At 46.8% G+C, this 22,744-nt stretch overlaps 1 protein-coding gene and 7 non-coding genes across 8 annotated transcripts; all 8 read left to right on the forward strand.

Moving 5' to 3' along the window:
- The first annotated feature begins 6,519 nt into the window (after positions 1 to 6,519).
- On the forward strand, positions 6,520 to 6,592 carry TRNAR-ACG (transfer RNA arginine (anticodon ACG)). The gene has a single exon. It is a non-coding gene; the product is annotated as a tRNA-Arg (tRNA).
- A 1,139-nt stretch (positions 6,593 to 7,731) lies between these two features.
- TRNAR-ACG (transfer RNA arginine (anticodon ACG)) lies at positions 7,732 to 7,804 on the forward strand. The gene has a single exon. It is a non-coding gene; the product is annotated as a tRNA-Arg (tRNA).
- Positions 7,805 to 8,084: 280 nt separating this feature from the next.
- LOC149354931 (uncharacterized) lies at positions 8,085 to 9,489 on the forward strand. Its single transcript, XM_089577563.1, has one exon. It carries the CDS (start codon positions 8,122 to 8,124, stop codon positions 9,277 to 9,279), a length of 1,158 nt encoding a protein of 385 aa, XP_089433689.1. The 5' UTR covers positions 8,085 to 8,121; the 3' UTR covers positions 9,280 to 9,489.
- Positions 9,490 to 12,792: 3,303 nt separating this feature from the next.
- TRNAR-ACG (transfer RNA arginine (anticodon ACG)) lies at positions 12,793 to 12,865 on the forward strand. Its single transcript has one exon. It is a non-coding gene; the product is annotated as a tRNA-Arg (tRNA).
- Positions 12,866 to 14,863: 1,998 nt separating this feature from the next.
- Positions 14,864 to 14,936, forward strand: TRNAR-CCG (transfer RNA arginine (anticodon CCG)). Its single transcript has one exon. It is a non-coding gene; the product is annotated as a tRNA-Arg (tRNA).
- A 2,146-nt stretch (positions 14,937 to 17,082) lies between these two features.
- On the forward strand, positions 17,083 to 17,155 carry TRNAR-ACG (transfer RNA arginine (anticodon ACG)). The gene has a single exon. It is a non-coding gene; the product is annotated as a tRNA-Arg (tRNA).
- A 5,085-nt stretch (positions 17,156 to 22,240) lies between these two features.
- TRNAR-ACG (transfer RNA arginine (anticodon ACG)) lies at positions 22,241 to 22,313 on the forward strand. The gene has a single exon. It is a non-coding gene; the product is annotated as a tRNA-Arg (tRNA).
- Positions 22,314 to 22,622: 309 nt separating this feature from the next.
- Positions 22,623 to 22,695, forward strand: TRNAR-ACG (transfer RNA arginine (anticodon ACG)). Its single transcript has one exon. It is a non-coding gene; the product is annotated as a tRNA-Arg (tRNA).
- The last annotated feature ends 49 nt before the right edge of the window (positions 22,696 to 22,744 follow it).

The following is a 22,744-nucleotide window of genomic DNA, read 5'->3' on the forward strand; positions in this document are numbered from 1 at the left end:
CGCATTCATAATAGTTCAGGCGCGTTCATTGTAATTCACTACAAAGGATTTATGTGAAGTTGTCTTGCCGGAACCCATGTATAGCGCCTTGTACAGTGGAGGCCCTGGAAAGAATGTGTAAGAGAATGCACGTTGAGACCGGGGTTAAAACTTTTTTCTTCAAGTTGCACACTGGAACGTTATCAGTCAAAATGTTTTTACAGGATAAGGGCTTATTTCTTCCGTGGGGTCATCACTGCCTTATCTGCAAGCAACCAGAAACGATAGATCACGTTTTTCTGCATTGTTGGGAAGAGGTTTACTTTTGGGACCTGCTTCAAAGGACGAAAAAGAAACAATTTCCACTTCACCCCCATGGAATACGGTATCTGTCCATTGAAAACTAGGAAGGAGTACCATTTGATTTAAGAATGTTAATGGGCCTCCACAGTATTTGGCGCTCGCGAATGGCAGGGTATTACTGTGATCCCGACGCGAGGCTAGCACGAATTTATTTTCGTGAAAATGTGCATCGGTTTGTTGAGAGGGTCAAAGCTGTTGGCGAAGCTCCCGAGTGGCTGTCAAGGGTAGAGCCTTTGATGGCCCTAAAGGAATTTTAATCTGACCAAGAGAGCCCTTGGCAGGCTGACTATATCAACACCAAGTGTTCATTGCGTCCCCCAATTTTGTTGTGGTCATTCTTGTGTAATGTCAAAGCCAGGCAATAAAGAAAAAAGAAAAAAACAAGCTGGCCTGTGGCGCAATGGATAACGCGTCTGACTACGGACCAGAAGATTCCATGTTCGAATCCTGGCAGGCTCGCTCCTTTGTTTTTGCATTCCTTTTTGCTTTCTGCGGCATTCGCCGCCTCTGACGCATAGAGACACTGCCGAGGGCCGCCTTCGTGGAAGTCTGTTGGTGCATCTTCGCCGATCCATCTAAATGTGTGCCCCATGGAATAACTTCAAAGATCTCAAGAAACATCTCAGGCATCACTATGTATATAGCTGTGGTGAGGCTATTTCTCATCCCCGTGCTTCGTTGACCATTGAGCTGACCATCGAGACTGCGGCCTCTGCAAGACGGGCCTGTGGCGCATATTGTTGAAGCTGTGCTTTTACGTTATTAATCTCTTCGAGATTTGCGACAGAAAAATATAAGGGGGCCTTGATAAGATCTACGTCCCGAAGGTTTCTTGACGAGCAACCTTCTCGTCGGGCCCTGAGTGATGAAAGAGAGAATGCTCTTGCGAAGGAAATATTGGAAATTCAGTATGGTGATTGCACATACAGCGATGTGCCTGGTATTCTTGCTGCTTTCTTCGACTATTATCGGAAGTTGTTTGGCAGTTGCGAAGATCCAAGTCAGGGTTTCGATTACAGTTCCTTACTCGGAAACTTCCCTCGACTTGACGATGCGAAGTGTGCTATAGTCAAGGGACCTATCACTTTGGATGAAATTCAATCAGCCATTTGTGCCCTGCAGAGCCAGAAATCTCCTGGGCCAGATGGTATTACTAGCCAATTCTATAAAACATTTTCGCCTTGCCTAGTGCCTGTTTTGTTGGAAGTTTTCCAAGCATCTTATTATGTGGGTGTCCTGCCTCCCACTTTCTATTCTGGGCACACAATATTAATTCCCAAAAGCAAAGATACTAATCGGTTGAAAACTGATGAGGGATATCGTCCAATTTCCCTCTGCAATATTGATTACAAAATTTTTGCCAAGGTTCTTTTCAGTCGTCTGCAGCTCGTCATTATGGACTTGATAGGTTCGCATCAGGTCGGTGGTATTAGAGGCCGCAGTATTCAAACACATATCCACATTGCACGTTCAGTATTAGAGACAGTATCAGACGAGACAGGCCAAGTAGCTCTGATTCAGATTGACTTGGCGAAGGCGTTCGATAAAGTTCGGCACGATTTCTTGTTCGCGGTCTTGGATTATGCAAATATTGGTGACGTCTTGCTCAAAGGCATAAGGCTGTGCTATAAGAACTCCTATACAAGGGTAATTGTTAATCAGGAGCTAACGAAACCAATACCACTAGAAGCATCTGTTCGTCAAGGATGTCCACTGTCTCCATTGTTGTTTGCCGTATATCTGGAACCCCTCTGTCTCAGCATAATTAACAGCGCACCTATCCGCGGTTTCTCTCTGGCTCAATGTGAAGTTAAGGTTTTAGCCTACGCTGATGATGTCGCCCTCTTTTGTTCTGACAAAAAGAGTGTACTTGAGGCTTTACACTTGACTAAACAGTTCTGCGATGTATCAGGCGCGGCTCTTAATTTAGAGAAATCCAAAGGCTTTTGGTTGGGTCATTGGGGAACTAGCTAGGCCAAGCCAGTTCGGTGGCATATGCTGGGACTGTTGCCCTCTTGAGTACCTAGGCGTTCCGCTGCACCAAGGTCGCAACAGTACAGCCTACTGGGATTCACAAATTGTAACTCTACGGCGGTAAACACAGGCTTGGATGGGTAGGGAACTCTCAGTGTTTTCGAGGGCACAGGTCTGTAACATATTTATGTTTGCAAAGCTCGCGTATGTCCTTCAAGTCCTGCATTGTGCGAGGAGGAAGGTGCAAGCAATACACAGGGTATTTGCAACATTCGTGTGGCGCTCTCAATGGGAGTCCATGAGGCGTGACAACTTGTTCCTTCCCTTAGAGGGTGGTGGAGTGGGCCTTGTTCACCTGTTCGTGCATCAACTTGTTTCCCGTTTTTTTCTTTTGCAAATCGGCAAACCACCCGTTTCTGGTAGCTGTGCTCATTAGGCGGCTTAGTTTTCATTTGCCATACTTATTCGCACCGACTGTGCAGGCTCGTGAGGGGACTTTATGGGGATTCCTTAAGGAGGTTGCTGACACTTTCAATTTCCTCACTGTACGCTTCTCTTTAGATTACCTCTATAGCCTCTCGAGAAAACATATGACCCAGGCTCTCACTGAGTCTTTGTTCCCTACACCATTGTATCGGCAGCCTTATCTGGGGTCTTTGGACATCAGTGTTCTAAAGTGTGTTAGGCGGATGTGCATTCAAGCAGCCGCTAAAACGTTCTTTTTCAAACTACACACAGCGACGCTGCCTGTCAAGACATTTCTTAATGACAAGGGGATGTTTGTACCCTGGAATGTGAATTGCCGTCTGTGTAACGTGCCTGAGACAATTGATCATTGCTTCATCCTGTGCCGTGATGCCATGTTCTTTTGGGACATACTACAACGAACTCTTATGAAGGACATTGAAATTACACCATACATTATTAGATTTCTGCCTGTTGGCAAAAACTCTGTTGTGCCTTATGATCTGTTTGTGTTGATGGGACTATTCAGTCTTTGGAAAAGTCGTATGATGGACAGACATGCCGAGCCACCAAGATCGTCCTAATCTGTGTTTCGTGAACAGTGTGCTTTGGTGAGGAGTGTATATGCTGCACGCGAAGAACCTCCAAGCTGGCCGCCGTGCCTAGATGCATGTGTGTGCCTCCCTGAATTTTAAGGCGGAAGCCTTTAATGTCTCATCGTTGTAAGCAGGAGCTGTCGACAGAAATGTCACGCTTTTCAGTTGGTCGAAACGGTCGTGAAGTCACAGTGCGCGAATTTCAAACGGGGCCAATTGTACTTTGGCTACTAACCATGCAACCAATTAAATGAATCGTATAGTGATGCTCCAAGTAAGTTTGACTGAATTTAGTTAATTGCTTACTTAACCAATTAGTCCAATTAACCTTTCTAGTCAGACCAGATAAATAAAACCGACTAAGAAATTGGCCGAGCTTGGGAATCGAACCCTGGTCTCCTGAGTGCGAGTCGAGCACGCTACCACTCAGCCATGCCAGCTCGATGGTTTGGAATGAACAAAGGTGCGTCTAGTGAATACGGTGTCTTCGTTCACTCCCATCTTCTTCCCTTTCCGTTACGGCGAGGTTTAGGTGTCCACCGAGATATGAGAGACAAGATACATTTCCTTTCCTCAAAAACCAATTTACCGACGAGCGGGGCATATTTGTCCGCGTTTCAGATTGGTCCAAATTGTCGTGACGTCACCACGTGCGAATTTTGACGGGTGTCCACCGAAATATGTGAGACGGTTCTGCGCAACTTCCTTTCCTGAAATACAATTTTCGACTAGTGTCTACTGAGATATGTGAGACAGTTAATGCGTAATTTCCTTTCCTCAAATACAATTTTCATTTTCTTCACTACGGCCCCTCTTCTTTCACTCACACTTCCTCTCTTCCTGTACCGTGCGGCTCAGGTGTCCACCGAGACGACAGAGAATTACAGCCCCATTTCCTTTCCTTAAAAAGCGTTGCGTTCGAAGCGCAACGCATCGCGCCGAACGGGTGGTGGCGTTCCGTAGACTCCCTGGCAGCGCTACAACACGCTGTCGCGTTCCACTCCTAAAGGAGAAGCGTAAGCGTCATTAATTGGCAGTTAATTAATGCACCAACAAAATGTGAAGTGAACAATCGCGTAGCAGAATGCAGCACTCAGGCTTTCGCCTTTCACCACTTTAGCCGCTAAAGTTCCTCGTAATTTTTTGATGTTTTGATGGGGATGCAGTGTTGAGTTAGGGCTATGGCGGGCTCCTATTAAGCAGCCCGGTAACTTGAGACGCCAACCAGTTTGATCGGGGTTTTTCCCCCTTTTTACGGAAGTTCTTTCATGCAATAAAGAAATAAACGGGCTTTGGCGCAATGGATAACGCGTCTGACTACGGATCAGAAGATTCCAGGTTCGGATTCTGGTAGGCTCGCTCTCTCTTTTTGCATTCCTTTTTGCTTTCTGCGGCACACGCCGCCTCTGACGCATAGAGAGACACTGCCGAGGGCACCCTTCGTGGAAGTCTGTTGGTGCATCTTCGCCGATCCATCTAAAGGTGTGCCCCATGGAATAACTTCAAAGATCTCAAGAAACATCTCAGGCATCACTATGTATATAGCTGTGGTGAGGCTATTTCTCATCCCTGTGCTTGAAAAGTTGAAAGTTGAAAGTTTATTGAGTAATACAATAAATGTTACAATTGTATACAGCGAGAGGTCCCATGGTACAAAACCGCGGGCGGGACCTCCCATGAGAATAAATTTCAATATGCAACATAATATAAAATGCACAACACATTAATTAGCGACGAAACAGAATAAATATGGGCACATAATGTAATATTAGTTACTGAAATATTTAAATACAAACAATGTAATGCACGAAAATGTAAAATAAAACACAAATGCCGCGATGCATAGAATCAATAACATAACAAAAAAATCACAAATTAAGAAGGAAAAGCTTTAGTTTGACCTTGAATAAAGAAAGCGTATTAGTTTGTTTGACGTCTATGTTCAAAAAATTCCAAAATGATACGGATGAAAAATGAAGGCATTGTTTTCCGTAGTTAGTTCTGACCTTAGGTAGTAAAAAGTTATTACGCAGCGCAAAACGTGTGACGCTGTTGCTCATGATCGTGCCGAGAGAAAATATGCTTAGCGGGAGATAATGATGAAGAATCTTAAAGAATAGGATACCAAGGTTGTAAAAATAAAGGGCCGAGATAGGTAGAACGTTTAAATCTATGAACAAAATGCGGGAGGGTGACATTCGAGGGGTATTGGTTATGATGCGCATGGCTTGCTTTTGCAGTTTTATTAAAGGCCAGAGATGAATATGATAGGCGTTACCCCAAGATGAGATACCGTAGTTTAAGTGGCTGTGGATGAATGCGTAGTAAAGAGATAATAAAGTTTGGACTGGAAAATAGCTTCGGGCTTTAATTAGTGCGCGTAACCCATAAGAAATTTTCTTGCACGTTTCAGCTACATGATGATGGAATTTTAAGTGAGGGTCAATGATAACACCAAGAAAAGAAACTCGATCTTGCGGTGAAATAGCAGTAGAATTGAGGTATAGAAGTGGTGTGATGGGCAATGACTTCTGAGGGGGATGGAAAATCTGAAAACAAGTTTTAGTGACGTTCACGGACAGGCGGTTAATGTGGCACCAACGCTCAAGAGAATTAAGATCATTCTGTAGGTTAAGAATCAGCTGATTAATGTCCTGGTGCGATGATAGCATGGTAGAGTCATCTGCGTATAGTATACTATTGCAATTCTTTAAACAGGATGGTAAATCATTAATGTAGAGTAAGAACAATACAGGGCCAAGAATTGAGCCCTGTGGAACACCCTTGTTAATTAAAGCTATGTTAGATGTATGGTCATTAATAGAGACTATGTGCTCTCGGTCACAGAGAAAGCTCTTCAAGAGCATTAGGGGAGGTCCAGTGATACCATAAGATTCCAATTTGTGAAACAAGATGGAGTGATCAATGGAATCAAATGCTTTGCTAAAATCTATGTAAACTGCTCCTGAGAACATTCCTTTATCAATTGTTAGTCTAACGTAATCTATGAGAGACGCTATTGCAGTATCTGTAGATAGTCCGCGCCGAAAGCCGTGTTGACTATCGGTCAATATGTTAAATTTTTCAATATAACTAACGTTGACCATTGAGCTGACCATCGAGACTGCGGCCTCTGCAAGACGGGCCTGTGGCGCAATGGATAACGCGTCTGACTACGGATCAGAAGATTCCAGGTTCGAATCGTGGCAGGCTCGCTCTCACTTTTTGCATTCCTTTTTGCTTTCTGCGGCACACGCCGCCTCTGACGCATAGAGAGACACTGCCGAGGGCCCCCTTCGTGGAAGTCTGTTGGTGCATCTTCGCCGATCCATCTAAACGTGTGCCCCATGGAATAACTTCAAAGATCTCAAGAAACATCTCAGGCATCAATATGTATATAGCTGTGGTGAGACTATTTCTCACCCCCGTGCTTCGTTGACCATTGGGCTGACCATCGAGACTGCAGCCTCTGCAAGACGGGCCTGTGGCGCAATGGTTGCGCACTGTGTGCCAATTAAGGCTCGGAAATGCACTGCCGGACTTTGTTGTCTCAACCGAGTTTCTCGGGACGTATTTTTGGTTACTTTAGAGAGGTTGTCGCGAGTGTTCGATTCCTGTCTGTTCGATTTTCGTATGAATATTTAGCTTCTGTTAACAGGAAGAAGTTGTACAAGGATTTGTGTGATGTTGTTCTTCCACAACCTATGTACAGGCCTTATACAATGGAGGCCTGGGACGGGACGTACTTAAGCGTGTGAAGGCGATGCAGGTGCCACCAAGTGCAAAAACATTTTTCTTTAAATTACATACCGGAACACTACCAGTCAAGAAATTCTTGGAAGGGAAGCATTTATTTCTACCTTTTGGATCCCATTGTTTAATTTGTAAACAACCAGAAACAATAGACCACGTTTTTTCGCACTGTTGGGAGGGGGTATACTTTTGGGACATCTTACAAAGGACTTTAAAAAAGGAATTACCGCTGGACTCTCATGGTATTCGGTACTTGCCTGTAGAGAGTGAGGATGGGACACCATTCGACCTTATTATGCTAATGGGCCTCCATTGTATTTGGCGCTCCAGAATGACAGGATATCATCGCGATCCTGATGCACGGCCAGCACGCATCTATTTTCGGGAGTGCATGCATAGGTATATTGAAGGTCAGAAACTTGCTTCTGAAGCTCCCTAGTGGCTCGAAAGGGTCGAGCCTTTGGTGACGCTTAAAGAGTTTTAACGTGACGAAGCCACACCCCGTCAGGCGGATAGTGTTGTTAATTATTGCCCATTGTGCTCTGTAAGTGTATTTGTGTATTGTGGTTCTTGCCGAAGTCAGGCAATAAAGAAAAAAAAGGGGCCTGTGGCGCAATGGATAACGCGTCTGACTACGGATCAGAAGATTCCAGGTTCGAATCCTGGCAGGCTCGCTCTCTCTTTTTGCATTCCTTTTTGCTTTCTGCGTCACACGCCCCCTCTGACGCATAGAGAGACACTGCCGAGGGCCCCCTTCGTGGAAGTCTGTTGGTGCATCTTCGCCGATCCATCTAAACGTGTGCCCCATGGAATAACTTCAAAGATCTCAAGAAACATCTCAGGCATCACAAGGTATATAGCTGTGGTGAGGCTATTTCTCAACCCCGTGCTTCGTTGGCTATTGGGCTGACCATCGAGACAGCGGCTTCTGCAAGACGGGCCTGTGGCACAATGGATTCCACTTCCGGCTTCCGTGGGAGACGGTCGTGTGATGGGAAGCTCTGAGCGCGCTTCGTTATCGGTCATGTCTGGCCGAGGTTTCGGTGAGCGACGCCCACCAGTGGGCTATCGCTTAGTTTTGCCTACGCTGCCTTCGGGAGACGCAATGAAGACAGCGGTTTTCCTTCACTGCGATATTGCCGGGCGGCCTTATCGCATACAGGATTTTCGTGAGCCTTTGGAAACTGCCGGTGTTCTAGCTTTCGTGGCTGGCATTGGGGCCTTTCAAATGTCGCATGTGTGGATGTTGAAGCTGAAAACTGCGGAAGCGAAGGAACGACTGCTGACAGAAGGAGCACTTGAAGTGAAAAAACGCTATTGTGCGGTCATAGACCCCAACAAACGTGAGTTGGCCTTCAGGGTGCACTGGGTGCCCTTCTACGTGTCGAATGATTCTGTGCAGAAGGCTTTCGAAGAATTTGGAGAGGTGACAGACGTCAACCGCGAGCAGTGGAACAGTCCCGGGTTCGAAGACGTCGAATCGATAACCCGTCTAGTGCGTATGGTTCTGAAGGATGGGCTCTCTATCGATGACTTGCCCCACATGCTCAAGTTTTACGGAGGGCAAGTGTTGGTGGTGGTGCCTGGCCGTCCACCAATATGCCTACGGTGCAAAAGGACGGGGCATATTCGACGCGACTGCCGCACGCCAAGATGCAGTTTGTGTCACGCCTTCGGACACGAACGGGAAGGATGCGTTCGCACGTATCCGCGTGTGGCCACGGGTACTGCTCCGCCGCAAGACGACGGCAGCGAGCTGCTCATGGACCAGGAGGAACTGGAGAACGCCGGAGCCCCGCCCCCTTCAGGACTCGGCGACGGCCCTGCTTCCCAGCAGCCGGAGCTGCCCGCTGGCGACGAGAAGTCACAAGGTGACCCCGCTGCAGAAACGACTGGCAAGAAGGCGGATGCTGCTGCGCCGCCAGAAAAGCCAACGAGGGAGAGCACTTCAGGCGACCACGACTCCGAGGCGCCGATGGATGCGACAGTCGCTTCCATTAAGCGACCTCGTGACTACGAAAAGGCACCGGCTTCGGAACGAGAACTACGTCGGCTAGAAAGGCATTGGAGAGGGGAGGGAGCCAAGAAAGGCAAGTTAACCTTGTCGCGGTCCTCGTCGCTAACTCGCGACGAGAGGCCGAAGCAGTGAGCTTTAGTCACTGTTGTTTGTTTGCTGTGTGCACACTATGGCTTATTTGAAGAAACCGCTAAAAGTTGGCACTCTGAACGTACGAGGGCTTGCCTCGAAGCGTAAGCAAGTGCAGTTGAACCGACTGTTCGGGGAGTTAGATCTAGATATCGCGGCTATTCAAGAAACAAAAGTTGAGGATGAGCAGCAAACAGATAACATGGTGCTTGGTTTTCGGTCACATTTCAATGTTTGTGTAAGCCATGCGGCTGGTTTGTCGGCGGGATGCTGTCTTTTCCTGAGGAAAAACATAGGCATAGTAGAGGAACAAATAATAACTTGTGCAAGGGGGCGGTTTATTTTGTGTGATTTCACATATGAAACATTCGCGGTGAGGGTTGTTGTCCTGTATGCTCCCACGATACAAAAGGAACGGCGGGTTTTTTTTTTGAACAGTTAGCCTCGTTCCTTGATTGCAGCCGAGTGCTCATATTAATGGGAGACTTCAATTGTGTTTTGGACCCGAAAGATCGTTCAAATGTAAAGGATGTAAAAGACCCGAGTGTTGACTTCTTGAGGACTGTCCTCAACGAGTGCAGCTTGGAGGATGTAATATGCCTGGCGAAGAGTCAGAATCACGTGCATTTTACGCATTTTCAAGGTCGTAGCCACGCACGACTGGACAGAATATACGTGTCGCCGGAGTTTTCACCTTCCTGTGAGCAGTATGAAGTGAAGCAAGTGTCATTTAGTGACCACTGCCTAGTTACGGTAACTTTGGGAGGAAGGAAACAGCGTAAAGAAAAAATGAACTGGGATATGTGGAAACTAAACTCAAGGCTTATAGAAGACGACATATTTTTAAGGAAAGTTAGAGAAATCATGGATATGTTTAATAATAGTGAAACAGGATGTATTGAATCTTGGGAACGCTTTAAGCAGGAGGTGAAAATCCATGCCATTGAGCGTTCAACCATATGAAAATATGAGGGAAAAAAAGAAGAAAAGCAACTGCGTAGGCTTTTGACGAATTTAGGGCTTGAAGAGGAAAAAACGCCAGGCATGTTCATGCATGATATAAAAGGCGTCAAAGTTAGGCTAGAAGCTTTAGATGCTCAGAAGTACAGAGGGGCAGCGATAAGAGCACGCACGTAAAAGTGGCTTACTGGTGAAATGCCAACAAAACGCGCGCTCTCAGATGAAAAGCGATACGCGCGGTCGAACGAGATATCAGTTATCGAATACAAAGGACAAGCCCTCAGTGAACAAAGTGGAATTTCGAGTGCATTCGTGGAACAGTACCGTGAGCTGTTTGCACGCAAAACACCAAGTGAAGAAGGGTTTCGGGAAAACTTTTTGCCACTTATGCCAATATTAGGAAATGAGATTACTGAAGAACTAGAGAACGAAATAAGTATTAAGGAAATAGAGACAGCAATTGATGAATTGAATGCCGGAAAGTCGCCGGGACCTGACGGTTTGACTGCGGCCTTTTATAAGAGCTTTAAATGTGACCTTGCCATTATGCTCTATAAGCTTTTCAAAGAGTGCTTTGAGGTCGGTAGGCTGCCACCTTCGTTTAGCAATGCTCATACGGTCTTAATTCCGAAGACAGATGACCCAGCCAAGCTGGTAAAAGTAACAAGCTATAGACCGATCACGTTAACAAACGTTGATTATAAAATTCTGATGAAAGTGTTAGCCAAGCGATTGCAATACGTCATAAAGGATATTGTAGGACCTCACCAAACGTGTGGAATAAAAACAAGAAGCATATTTAAAAATATTCATGTTGCACGCAGCGTGCTCGAGTGCTGCGATGCTTTAAATAAGAAAGTGGCTATGGTTCAAATTGACTTTGAAAAAGCATTTGACCGGGTGTCTCATGAAATACTCTATTGTTTGTTGGAATATATTGGTATTGGCTCGGTTGTTCTCAAAGGGGTAAAAATGGCTTATGCATGATGCTCGACACGCCTTATTGTAAACAAAATATTATCTGAAAGAATTGATGTGAGGGCATCTGTTCGACAAGGATGTCCACTGTCCCCACTACTTTTTGCAGTTTATTTGGAGCCTTTTTGTAGGATGATAACTGCGAGCGAGCACATCCGAGGTTTTAGGTTGGGAGCCTGTGAGGTGAGAATACTGGCATATGCAGATGATGTGGCCCTCTTTTGTGAAGACCGCAAAAGTATTGTAGAAGCGTTACAAGTAACCGAAAGGTTTTGCAGGCAAACTGGTAGTGCTGTTAATCTAGATAAATGCCTCGGAGTCTGGCATGGACAATGGGACTTGGAACTAGAATCGTTCTGCGGGGTCCGATGGGCTACAACTCCCGTGGTTTATTTGGGAGTCCCGCTGGACAAATATGGGGAGAATACCAATTACTGCAATGAGAAAGCGGAAGAAATGCGGGACCGGACCAAAGGATGGATGGGCCGTAATCTTTCTATTTTCGCGCGTGCAACTGTATGTAACACCTTTCTTGTGGCAAGAATCATGTATTTGCTCCAAGTATTATATTGTGCACGAACCAATATCCAAAGGTTCCATCGGGTTTTTGCGGTTTTCATTTGGGCGTCTAATTGGGAACGAATTCGCAGAGATAATCTCTTCCGGAGAGTGAAGGTCGGGGGACTGTCTCTAATGCATCTCTATGTGCGGCAGGTTGTTTTAAGGTTTTGTTTCCTGCGTGACCAAAATGACGCCTTCCTGCGAACATTCATACAAATCATGTTATCCAGTGCACTTCCAGAATTCATTGTCTCTTCTTGCAGTGCCCGGCGGTACACAGTGTCTCGTTTCCTGCGAGAGGTTGTCTGGTCGTTCAGGTTTTTGCAAGTGCGGTTCTCTCTAGAGTATTTAGCGAATGTAACGCCGAAGCGATTATACAAGGATCTTATTGAACAGTTGTTTCCAGAGCCACTGTACAGAACCTTATACTGTGAAGGCCCTGGGAAAGACGTTCTCAGGCGAGTTAAAAAGATGACTGTTGCACCTGGCGTCAAAACATTCTTTTTCAAACTGCACACCGGAACCCTACCAGTAAAAACATGGCTAGAGGAAAAGGGCCTTTTTGTTCCTTGGGGCTCGAACTGTCTCCTGTGTAGAAAACCGGAGACGGTAGAACATGTGTTCCTGGATTGCTGGGATGCGGTGTTCTACTGGGATGTTTTGCAAAGAACCCTAAAAAAGGACTTGCCATTGACACCGCGCGGAAATCGGTACTTGACTACTGAAAGTGATGTTGCACAGTACGACCAGATTATGTTATTGGGCCTTCACAGCATTTGGAGGAGTAGAATGGCTGTTCGACATTGTGACTTGAATGCACGATCGGTATGTGATTATTTTGTGGAACATGTGTATAAATTAAGAGAAGTCTTGAAGCAACAAGATTACGCTGATGATGTATTGAGTCTGATGGACCAACTTGTGTTAATGAAAGTCCATTAGACACGGTTGTCTGCCAAGGGGCATGACAACTACGATATTTTACTTATGTATTCATTCATGCAATAAAGAAAAAAAAAGCCTGTGGCACAATGGATAACGCGTCTGACTACGGATCAGAAGATTCCAGGTTCGAATCCTGGCAGGCTCGACCTCTCTTTTTGCATTCCTTTTTGCTTTGTGCGGCACACGCCGCCTCTGACGCATAGAGAGACACTGCCGAGGGCCCCCTTCGTGGAAGTCTGTTGGTGCATCTTCGCCGATCCATCTAAACGTGTGCCCCATGGATTAACTTCAATGATCTCAAGAAATATCTCAGGCATCACTATGTATATAGCTGTGGTGAGGCTATTTCTCACCCACGTGCTTCGTTGACCATTGAGCTGACCATCGAGACTGCGGCCTCTGCAAGACGGGCCTGTGGCGCAATGGATCACGTCGCGATGATGCAGCTTGACCTGGCCAAAGCCTTCGACCGCGTCTCGCACAAGGCATTGCTCTGCATACTTGAACACACGAATGTGGGCAGTGTGATTACGGAAGGCTTCACAATGGCGTACAAAAAATGTACAACGCGTATTATTGTTAACGGTTCGCTCACTGATAGCTTGTGCGTGCTCTCGTCGGTGAGACATTGATGCCCCCTGTCACCACTGCTGTTTGCCGCTTATCTTGAGCCACTATGTTTGGCGATTGAACATAATGCGCGCATAACAGGTTACAGACTACAGGCTGCCGAAGTCAAAATTCTGGCGTACGCGGATGACATCGCGGTGTTCTGCGCCAGCAAAGATAGCATTAGGGAGGCAACTAATGTCGTCGAAAAGTTTTGTGATGCGACTGGAGCCCAGATAAACTGGGATAAAAGTCATGGCTTCTGGCATGGCGATTGGGTGGACACACCAGAAGCCTTTTGTCGGCTCACCTGGTCAATGGAGCCAACGCAGTACCTTGGTGTGCCTCTCAGAAATTATCGCGACCCTGAACCATACTGGAGATATCAAGCCTTGAGGGCTAAAGAAAAGGCGAACGGGTGGCAAGGCAAGCAACTGTCGATGTTTTCTAGAGCCACTGTCTGCAACCTTTTTCTAATATCTAAAATCTGGTACGTCATGAATGTGTTGTGTGCGGCGAGGATGAGCATTAAAAAAATGCACCAAGTTTTTGCTATTTTTATTTGGGCCTCGACTTGCGAGCGGTCCAGTCGAACGAATTTGTTTTTGCCTGTCAAGAAAGGGGGTCTTGGCCTGGCTCACTTGTTTCTGCGACAAATCGTGGCAAGCTTTGTTTTTTTACGGGACCCGAATGATGTCTTTCTGCGCACAGTTATACAAGTGAGGCTGTATAGACTTCTCCCTGGATTTGTCATTTCGTCTGTTCAAAATATGTGCGGAAGTGTGACTGGATACCTGCATGAAGTTGTCTTGTCGTATAGGCTGTTGAATGTACGTTTTTCCCAGCAGTACCTGTCAACCGTTACAAAGAAAAAACTCTACAGAGACCTTGTAGATGTCATGCTCCCTGTACCTTTGTACCGTTTTCCACATCGCGGTGGCCCAGGACAGGGTGTCCTAAAAAGAGTGAAGAAAATGCCTATACTACCCTCAGCCAAATCATTCTTTTTCAAGTTACATACAAACACCCTCCCAGTAAAGACCTGGCTTCAAAATAAATGACTCTTCATTCCCTGGAACACTGACTGCTTTTTATGCAAGAAACCCGAAACAATAGAGCATGTATTTCTAGACTGCTGGGACCCGATCTTTCATTGGGATGTACTCCAAAGAACTTTAAAAAAACAGTTACCCCTGGATCCGTACGGCATACGTTTCTTGCCTGTAAATACCTCACAGGAAATACCTTATGGCCTGATTATGGTCCTGGGCCTCCACGGGGTGTGGAAAACACGAATGCAGTTCGAACACGCTGACTTGGTTGTTCGCCCAGTTCGAGAACATTTCATTGAGAGCGTTGTGTGCTTAAGAAATGTGTACAACGCACTGCCTGATCCACCGCAATGGATATCTGTACTTGATGGATTAATGTCGCTCAAAAAATTTTAAAGTCGTGTTGGCCAAAGTGTGGCCGCCACGTTTTATTTCTTGTAACGTCTTGATTTGAATGTCGAAATCGGCAATAAAGAAAAAAAAAGCCTGTGGCGCAATGGATAACGCGTCTGACTCCGGATCAGAAGATTCCAGTTTCGAATCCTGGCAGGCTCGCTCTCTCCTTTTGCATTCCTTTTTGCTTTCTACGGCACAAGCCGCCTCTGACGCATAGAGAGACACTGCCGAGGGCCCCCTTCGTGGAAGTCTGTTGGTGCATCTTCGCCGATCCATCTAAACGTGTGCCCCATGGAATAACTTCAAAGATCTCAAGAAACATCTCAGGTATCAATATGTATATAGCTGTGGTGAGGCTATTTCTCACCCCCGCGCTTCGTTGACCATTGAGCTGACCATCGAGACTGCGGACTCTATTATAAGAATTTTGCTAAAGTACTGTCAAATCGGCTGCAGCTTGCAATGTCTACTTTGATTGGGCCTCATCAAACATGTGGCTTGCGGGGACGATCAATACAATCTAACCTACATGTAGCGCGTACGGTGTTGCAGTATTGCAGTGACGCTCAAGAACAATTAGCAATGCTGCAAATTGACCTGGCAAAGGCATTTGATCGAGTGTGCCATTCATTTCTTTTTGCACTTTTAAATCACGTCAATCTCGGTTCAATACTTTCTACTGGCATACGCCTTTGTTGCAAATCCTGTACCACGCGCTTGATTGTTAATGGCTGTCTCTCGCAACCAGTCCCAATTCAGTCTTCGGTGAAACAAGGGTGCCCACTGTCTCCGCTCCTGTTCGCATTATACTTGGAACCACTTTGCATAAGTGTTATAAACAGTAGAGCTGTCAATGGTTTCCGAATAATGGGCCACGAACTGAAGGTATTGGCTTATGCAGATGACCTTGCGTTTTTTTGTACTGATAAGCCAAGCATCGATGAGGTTATTCGTTTAATGGAGGACTTTGGTTTGGTGTCAGGAAGTTTGATTAATCGCTCTAAGAGTTGCGGTCTTTGGTTTGGTAGCTGGGGTTCGACACCTGCTGAATATGCTGGTATAACATGGACATGCAAGCCACCAAAGTACCCTGGCGTCCCTTTGAGTGCCTATAAGCATAGCGCACATTATTGGAAAGACCGCGTGTCAACTCTTCAGCGCTATGCTCAAACGTTTGTCCCCCATGGCCTCTCAATTTTTGGCAGGGCGACCGCCTGTAATCTGTTTCTCGCCACTAAAATATATTATGTGCTGCAAATTATTCATTGCGTAAGACTTCCAATCCAGCGTTTTCACAGCGTTTTCGCTACTTTTGTGTGGGATTCGTCTTTTGAATCCATGAGGCGTGATAACCTTTTTCGGCCTGTAAGCGCTGGCGGCCTTGGTCTAGTTCACCTGTATGTCCGACAGATAGTGTCACGTTTCATGTTTTTCCGTGACACTACACACCCAATAGTATACGTTCATTCCTGCAAACAAATTTAGTTCATGTTTTACCCAACCTCATTGTGTCTTCCAATGTTTGTGACCGTCCGTGTTTGTGGGGCATAATGCAAGAGGTGTATTTGGCTGTCCGTTTCCTACTTGTTCGTTTTTCTCCTGAGTTCCTTTTTTTAGTGTCGAGGAAAAAGTTGTATAAGGATTTAATCAGTATGCTCTTCCCTCCGCCCATGTACCCCTCTCTGTATTTTGGTTTACCGGGGCATGACGTACTCAAAAGAGTACGTAAGATGCCAGTCTCGCCGTGTACAAAGACCTTTTTCTTTAAGTTACACACCGGTACGTTGCCAGTTAGAACATGGTTAGATAAAAAGAGCATTTTTGTGTCTACCGTTAATTTCCGCCTTTGTGATGAACCCGAAACAATTGAGCATTGTTTCATCAGTTGCAAAGATGCAGTACTCTTCTGGGATATCCTGCAACGCACATTTAAAAAAAGAATTCATCTGACTCCACATTCTGTTCGCTATCTCACTGCGCTGCCATTTGTTGATGAACCCCTGGACATGTTCTTTCTGATTGGACTGCACAGCCTCTGGAAAACCCGCATGATGGACAGACACTGTGAACCTGTTGTGTCTACAAAGGATCACTTCAGTCGAATGGTTGTTCAAATAAGAGACGTGTATGCCCAGAATGAGTACGAACCGGAGTGGCACTCACTATTAGTGATGTGCTCTGCATTGCCCCTTTTCTAGTGGATGGTCTTTTGAATATGTATTGTTTATCACTGTTTTCATAATGGCTTGTATATAGTTCATGTACATAAAACTGTAATAAATACCATGTTGAAGAAAAAAAAAACGGGCCTGTGGCGCAACGGATAACGCGTCTGACTACGGATCAGAAGATTCCAGGTTCGAATCCTGGCAGGCTCGCTCTCTCCTTTTGCATTCCTTTTTGCTTTCTACGGCACAAGCCGCCTCTGACGCATAGAGACATGTGCCCCATGGAATAACTTCAAAGATCTCAAGAAACATCTCAGGCATCACTATGCATATAGCTGTGGTGAGGCTATTTCTCACCCCCGTGCTTCGTTCACCATTGAGCTGACCATCGAGACTGCGGCCTCTGCAAGACGGGCCTGTGGCGCATTCTACTTCCGGCCACGCCAGTGAACGGTTGCAGAATCATGAGCTCCGGTGGAGCGGCGATAGCGGCCCTTGCTGGCCGCGGAAACAGGTCCGACATTGAAGCAGATAAGCATGACGAGATTATTTTGCCTACTCTGCCAACAGGACGTGTTGTTCTCAACACGGTGTTTTTGCACGGCGACGTGCGAGCGCGGCCTTACAAGGTCGAAGACTTTCGTGACGCCCTCGCCCAAGCGGGTGCGCTCCCCGACATTGTGGCGTTGGGGGCGTACCAAATCAACCATGTTTGGGCGGTGACTCTCAACAGCGCTGAAGCAACGAAGCGATTGGCGGCTTTCAAGGACCTACCAGTTAAGGGACGCCGGTGTCTTATATTCGACCCCGAGGACCACGTGCTGAAACTGCGGCTACACTGTATGCTGCACGGCGTCGCCGATGAAGATATCCGGACTGCGTTTGCGGCCTTCGGGAACGTGACGGAGGTAACCCGTGAGCGTTGGCGAGTGCAAGGAGTGAAAGAAAAGGGCTCCACCACAAGGATAGTTCTGCTCAAGCTGAAGCCTGGAATGAAGGCGGACGACCTCCCCCACCAGATAAGAGTCGCCGGCGAGCTTGCCCTTGTGGTCGTGCCTGGGCGGCCCATGCAGTGTTTGCGTTGTCAGGGAAGCGGACATGTCCGACGTGACTGCAAGATACCTCGCTGCTCACGCTGCCGACGCTTCGGACATTCGGAAGATGGGTGTATCCGCACATACGCTGCCGCAACGGTGCCAGCGCTTAGAGAGGAGACACCGGAAGACGTTATGGACGTTGTCGAGGCTGAGGAAGCAGCCAAGGGGACCGATGGTGTGGAAAGCTCTGCGGTGGCCCCCAGCGTGACAACTCCGACGACCACTGAAAAAGAGGCGGGTGAGGGCGTGGACAAGAAACAGGTACTGCCATCCGTTGTTTCGGAGGTGCCTGTGAGCGAGGAAGCGCCCCTTCAAGGGACAAGTGCTCCGGCGGCATCGGCGGATGAGAACACCAAGCGGAGAACGGCGGCCGGTCAACGAGCGCTGGCAGTGCGCCGAAGCGCCCGCACGCCGACGCCGGTGACGGAGCGGATAAGCAGCTCCCTGGCAACGCCGAGGAACCACCAGAGAAAACTGTGCAGGTACGACGACCTTCCTTCAGACCGCAACCTAACGTCGCGACAGGCCGGAGGGCAGCCGAAAAGCCGCTTTCGCAGCACGTCCAGCCCGATAATTACGATGGCGGCGGGACTTCTGGAAGCGTCTAGCGACGTGCTAGGCGCGAAAGGTAAGCACCATGCTCCCAGCGTCCTTCTAAAGTACGAAAATGGCGATGCATCAGTCACTGAGCGTAGCAACGCTTAACGTCCGTGGGTTTGCATCGAAAAGAAAGCAAAGTAAAGTATACCGTATTTTAACGGACCAGGACGTGGACGTGTTGGCGGTTCAGGAAACCAATATAGAAGGGGAAGAGGACACGGGGAGCATGGTGCAGCGTTTCACGTCAAGGTACGATGTGGCTGTTAGTCACGCGGTTGGCACATCGGCCGGGTGCCTTCTGTTCATTAGGAAGTTGCCAGGACTGACAGTGCAAGAAGTGATTTCATGTATGCAAGGTCGCTTTATTGTTTGTGACTTCGTTTTTCATAACAGCGAATGGCGCGTTCTTTGTGTTTATGCACAGAATGCGGCTGATGAAATGTTAAATTTTTTCGTGAGCATCCAGCGATATCTAAATAGTGGGCGACAACTCGTCGTTATGGGCGATTTCAATTGTGTCTTAAGTGCTCGAGATAAGACAAGTAGCCGCGCCTTTAGAGACGCAAGCACGGATGTTTTGTCGCAGCTAGTTGGCGAATTTGCTCTAGATGATGTAGCGGAGTGTTTGGAGGGAGCGCGCAGCGTGAAATACACGCATTTCCAAGGTTCTAGTCATGCCCGGCTCGACCGTATTTATTTATCGTTGGATGCGATTCCGAAATGCCAAAATTATGTCGTTATGCCAGTGTCTTTTTCGGGTCACTGTCTTGTGAAATGTACAATCGGCACCAGAAACCGAAGGAAAAAAATTGTGTGGGGACTGTGGAAGCTAAACTCCAAACTCTTAGAAGATGAAGCTTTAGTTGAAATAATTGCAGGGAAGCTTAAAGAGATAGAACAACGGCCTTGCACCACCATTGGAGAGCAGTGGGAATGGTGCAAACAAGAAATTAAGATGAAAGCTATAGAAAGAGGCAGTTGTATTCGACATGACGAAAAGCGAGAAGAAGCTTGTTTAAGGGCGACACTAAATCAGTTAATAGCGCACGAGTACAAAGAGCCAGGGGTCTATAATGACGATATCAGAAAACTGAAAAAGAAAATTGAGTTATTAGATGAAGATCGGTATCGAGGAGCGCTCGTTCGCGCCAGGGCCGAAAGATGCGCAGCAGGCGAGACGCCCACTAAACGGGCTCTCGGTCTCGAGAAAGCGCATGGTCGTCGACACGACATAGAAGAGATAGAGTGGAACGGCAACCTCGTGACAGATAAAGACGGCATTGCACGTGCGTTTTACGAATACTATCAGCAACTGTTTGCATTTCGCGACATGAACATGGACAGGTTTAAGCGCGTGTTTCTTTCTTCCTTGCCACGACTAGATGCTGACACAACAGAAAGGTTGGAGCTGCCGATTTCCGAACATGCAGTTGAGCGTGCCATTGATAATCTAAATCCAGGGAAGTCGCCAGGGCCTGATGGCTTGAGCGCGGCTTTTTATAAAGCATTTAAAAAAGTGTTGTCCCCATTGTTAGCTGCAGTATTTAACGAAGGCTACGATCTTAACTTGTTGCCGCCTTCTTTTGCGTCGTCACATACTGTACTAATCCCTAAAACAGATCAAACTGAGAAATTGAGATTGGTGACGTCATACAGGCCAATAGCCCTAACAAATGTTGATTACAAGATACTAATGAAAGTACTAGCAGCCAGATTACAGACCGTTATTAAGGAGATTGTTGGGCCTCACCAGACTTGCGGGATCAAGGGAAGGACCATTGCTACGAACATGCATAAGGCGAGATGCGTACTGGAGTGTTGTGATGCAACATGCGGTAGCGTTGCGGTTCAGCAACTCGACCTTGAAAAAGCGTTTGATTGTGTTTCACATGATGCCTTGTTTGCAGTTCTAGATTACATTAATGTGGGTTCTGTCATCAGCGAGGGCGTAGCCTTGGCGTACCGAAACTGCACTACAAGATTAATTGTCAACAAGGAACTTGGTGCACCCGTGAACGTGCGATGTTCGGTGCGTCAGGGTTGCCCCCTCAGCCCGCTTCTGTTCTGCATTTATATTGAAACTTTGTGCTTGTCAATCCTTGAGAATGAATCTGTACAGGGCTTCCAAGTCCACATGACGGAGGTTAAACTTTTGGCGTATGCTGATGACGTAGCCGTCTTCTGTACGAACAGAGAGAGCGTTAGCGTGGCAGTCGAAGCCGTGAAAGATTTCAGCACGACCACTGGAAGTCCGGTGAATTGGGGAAAGTGTCTAGGGTTTTGGCACGGAGAGTGGCCATCGACGCCTTACACGTTTGCCAACGTGACTTGGGCCACAACACCGGTTAAGTACTTGGGTGTGCCTCTAGAATGCTATGAAGACAGTGAGCCATTTTGGCGCGATCAAGCCCAAGAAATCCGTGAGAAGGCTGACAAATGGAGCGGTGTGCCGCTGTCTATCTTTACATGCGCAACGGTGTGTAATCTGTTTTTTTGTTGCCAAGTTGTGGTATGTAATGCAAACGCTTCACTGTTCCAGGTTAAACATTCAGAGGCTGCATCGGGTATTTGCCGCTTTTGTTTGGGCGTCGAATTGGGAACAGTGTAGACGGGATAACTTGTTTCGGCGTGTCAAAGACGGGGGTCTTGGGCTAGCACACTTATTCGCCCGACAGCTCGTAAACAGATTCATTTTCTTTCGCGACGTAAATGATCCATTTCTGCGCACTTTTTGCCAAGTAAGGCTCGTGCGGGCGTTGCCAAATTTTGTTGTTGCCACAGAAAGTATGTCAGGGCGCCTTTTTGGTTTTTTAAGAAAAGTCGTAAACAGCGTCAGAATTTTGACAACTCGTTTTTCGATTCAATATTTGTGTTCAGTCAATAGGAAAAAATTGTATAAGGATGTGTGCGATGACTTTTTCTCCGTTCCTGTGTACAGAGCCTTGTACAACGGCTATCCGGGTCAAGATGTATTGAAGCGGGTCAAAAGGATGCCAGTTTCCCCAGGAGTAAAAACGTTTTTCTTTAAGCTGCATACTAGAACGTTGTCGGTAAAAACATTTCTTGAAGACAGGGGTTTTTTTCTGCCATGGGGGTCGCTTTGTTTAATATGCAAACAGCCTGAGACAATAGATCATGTTTTTCTACACTGTTGGGAGGGGGTTTATTTTTGGGACGTGCTGCAAAGAACCCTTAAAAAAGACTTACCGTTAGATACACATAGCATCAGGTTCCTATCAACAGATAACGAAGACGGCATACCTTTTTATACCGTCATGTTAATCGGTCTGCACAGCCTCTGGCGGTCCCGGATGGCTGGGTATCATTTAAACCCCGATACTCGCCCTGCAAGGCTCTACTTTCGTGAAAGTATGCATGCCTTTGTTGAAATGCACAAATTGAAGTGTACAGTTCCAGAATGGCTGCCAAGATTAGAGCCCTTGATCCGTTTGAGGGAATTTTAAAACGACAACGTCATCCCACCTAAGGATGACAGCTTCCTTATTACTATAATTTCCACGTGAACTTTTGGCTGTGAGTTCGCTTAATTTTTCCGTGTATGATTTTGTACTGTGTAAGTATCCGGAAATAAAAAAAAGGGCCTGTGGCGCAACGGATAACGCGTCTGACTACGGATCAGAAGATTCCAGGTTCGAATCCTGGCAGGCTCACTCTCTCCTTTTGCAATCCTTTTTGCTTTCTGCGGCACACGCCGCCTCTGACGCATAGAGAGACACTGCCGAGGGCCCCCTTCGTGGAAGTCTGTTGGTGCATCTTCGCCGATCCATCTAAACGTGTGCCCCATGGAATAACTTCAAAGATCTCAAGAAACATCTCAGGCATCACTATATATATATATATATATATATATATATATATATATATATATATATATATATATAGCTGTGGTGAGGCTATTTCTCACCCCCGTGCTTCGTTGACCATTGAGCTGACCATCGAGACTGCGGCCTCTGCAAGACGGGCCTGTGGCGCAATGGATAACGCGTCTGACTACGGATCAGAAGATTCCAGGTTCGAATCCTGGCAGGCTCACTCTCTCCTTTTGCAATCCTTTTTGCTTTCTGCGGCACACGCCGCCTCT

Source organism: Amblyomma mixtum, chromosome 3, assembly GCF_055824585.1.
Source record: "Amblyomma mixtum isolate Tamu chromosome 3, ASM5582458v1, whole genome shotgun sequence".
In the NCBI taxonomy this organism is placed as follows: Eukaryota; Metazoa; Arthropoda; class Arachnida; order Ixodida; family Ixodidae; genus Amblyomma; species Amblyomma mixtum.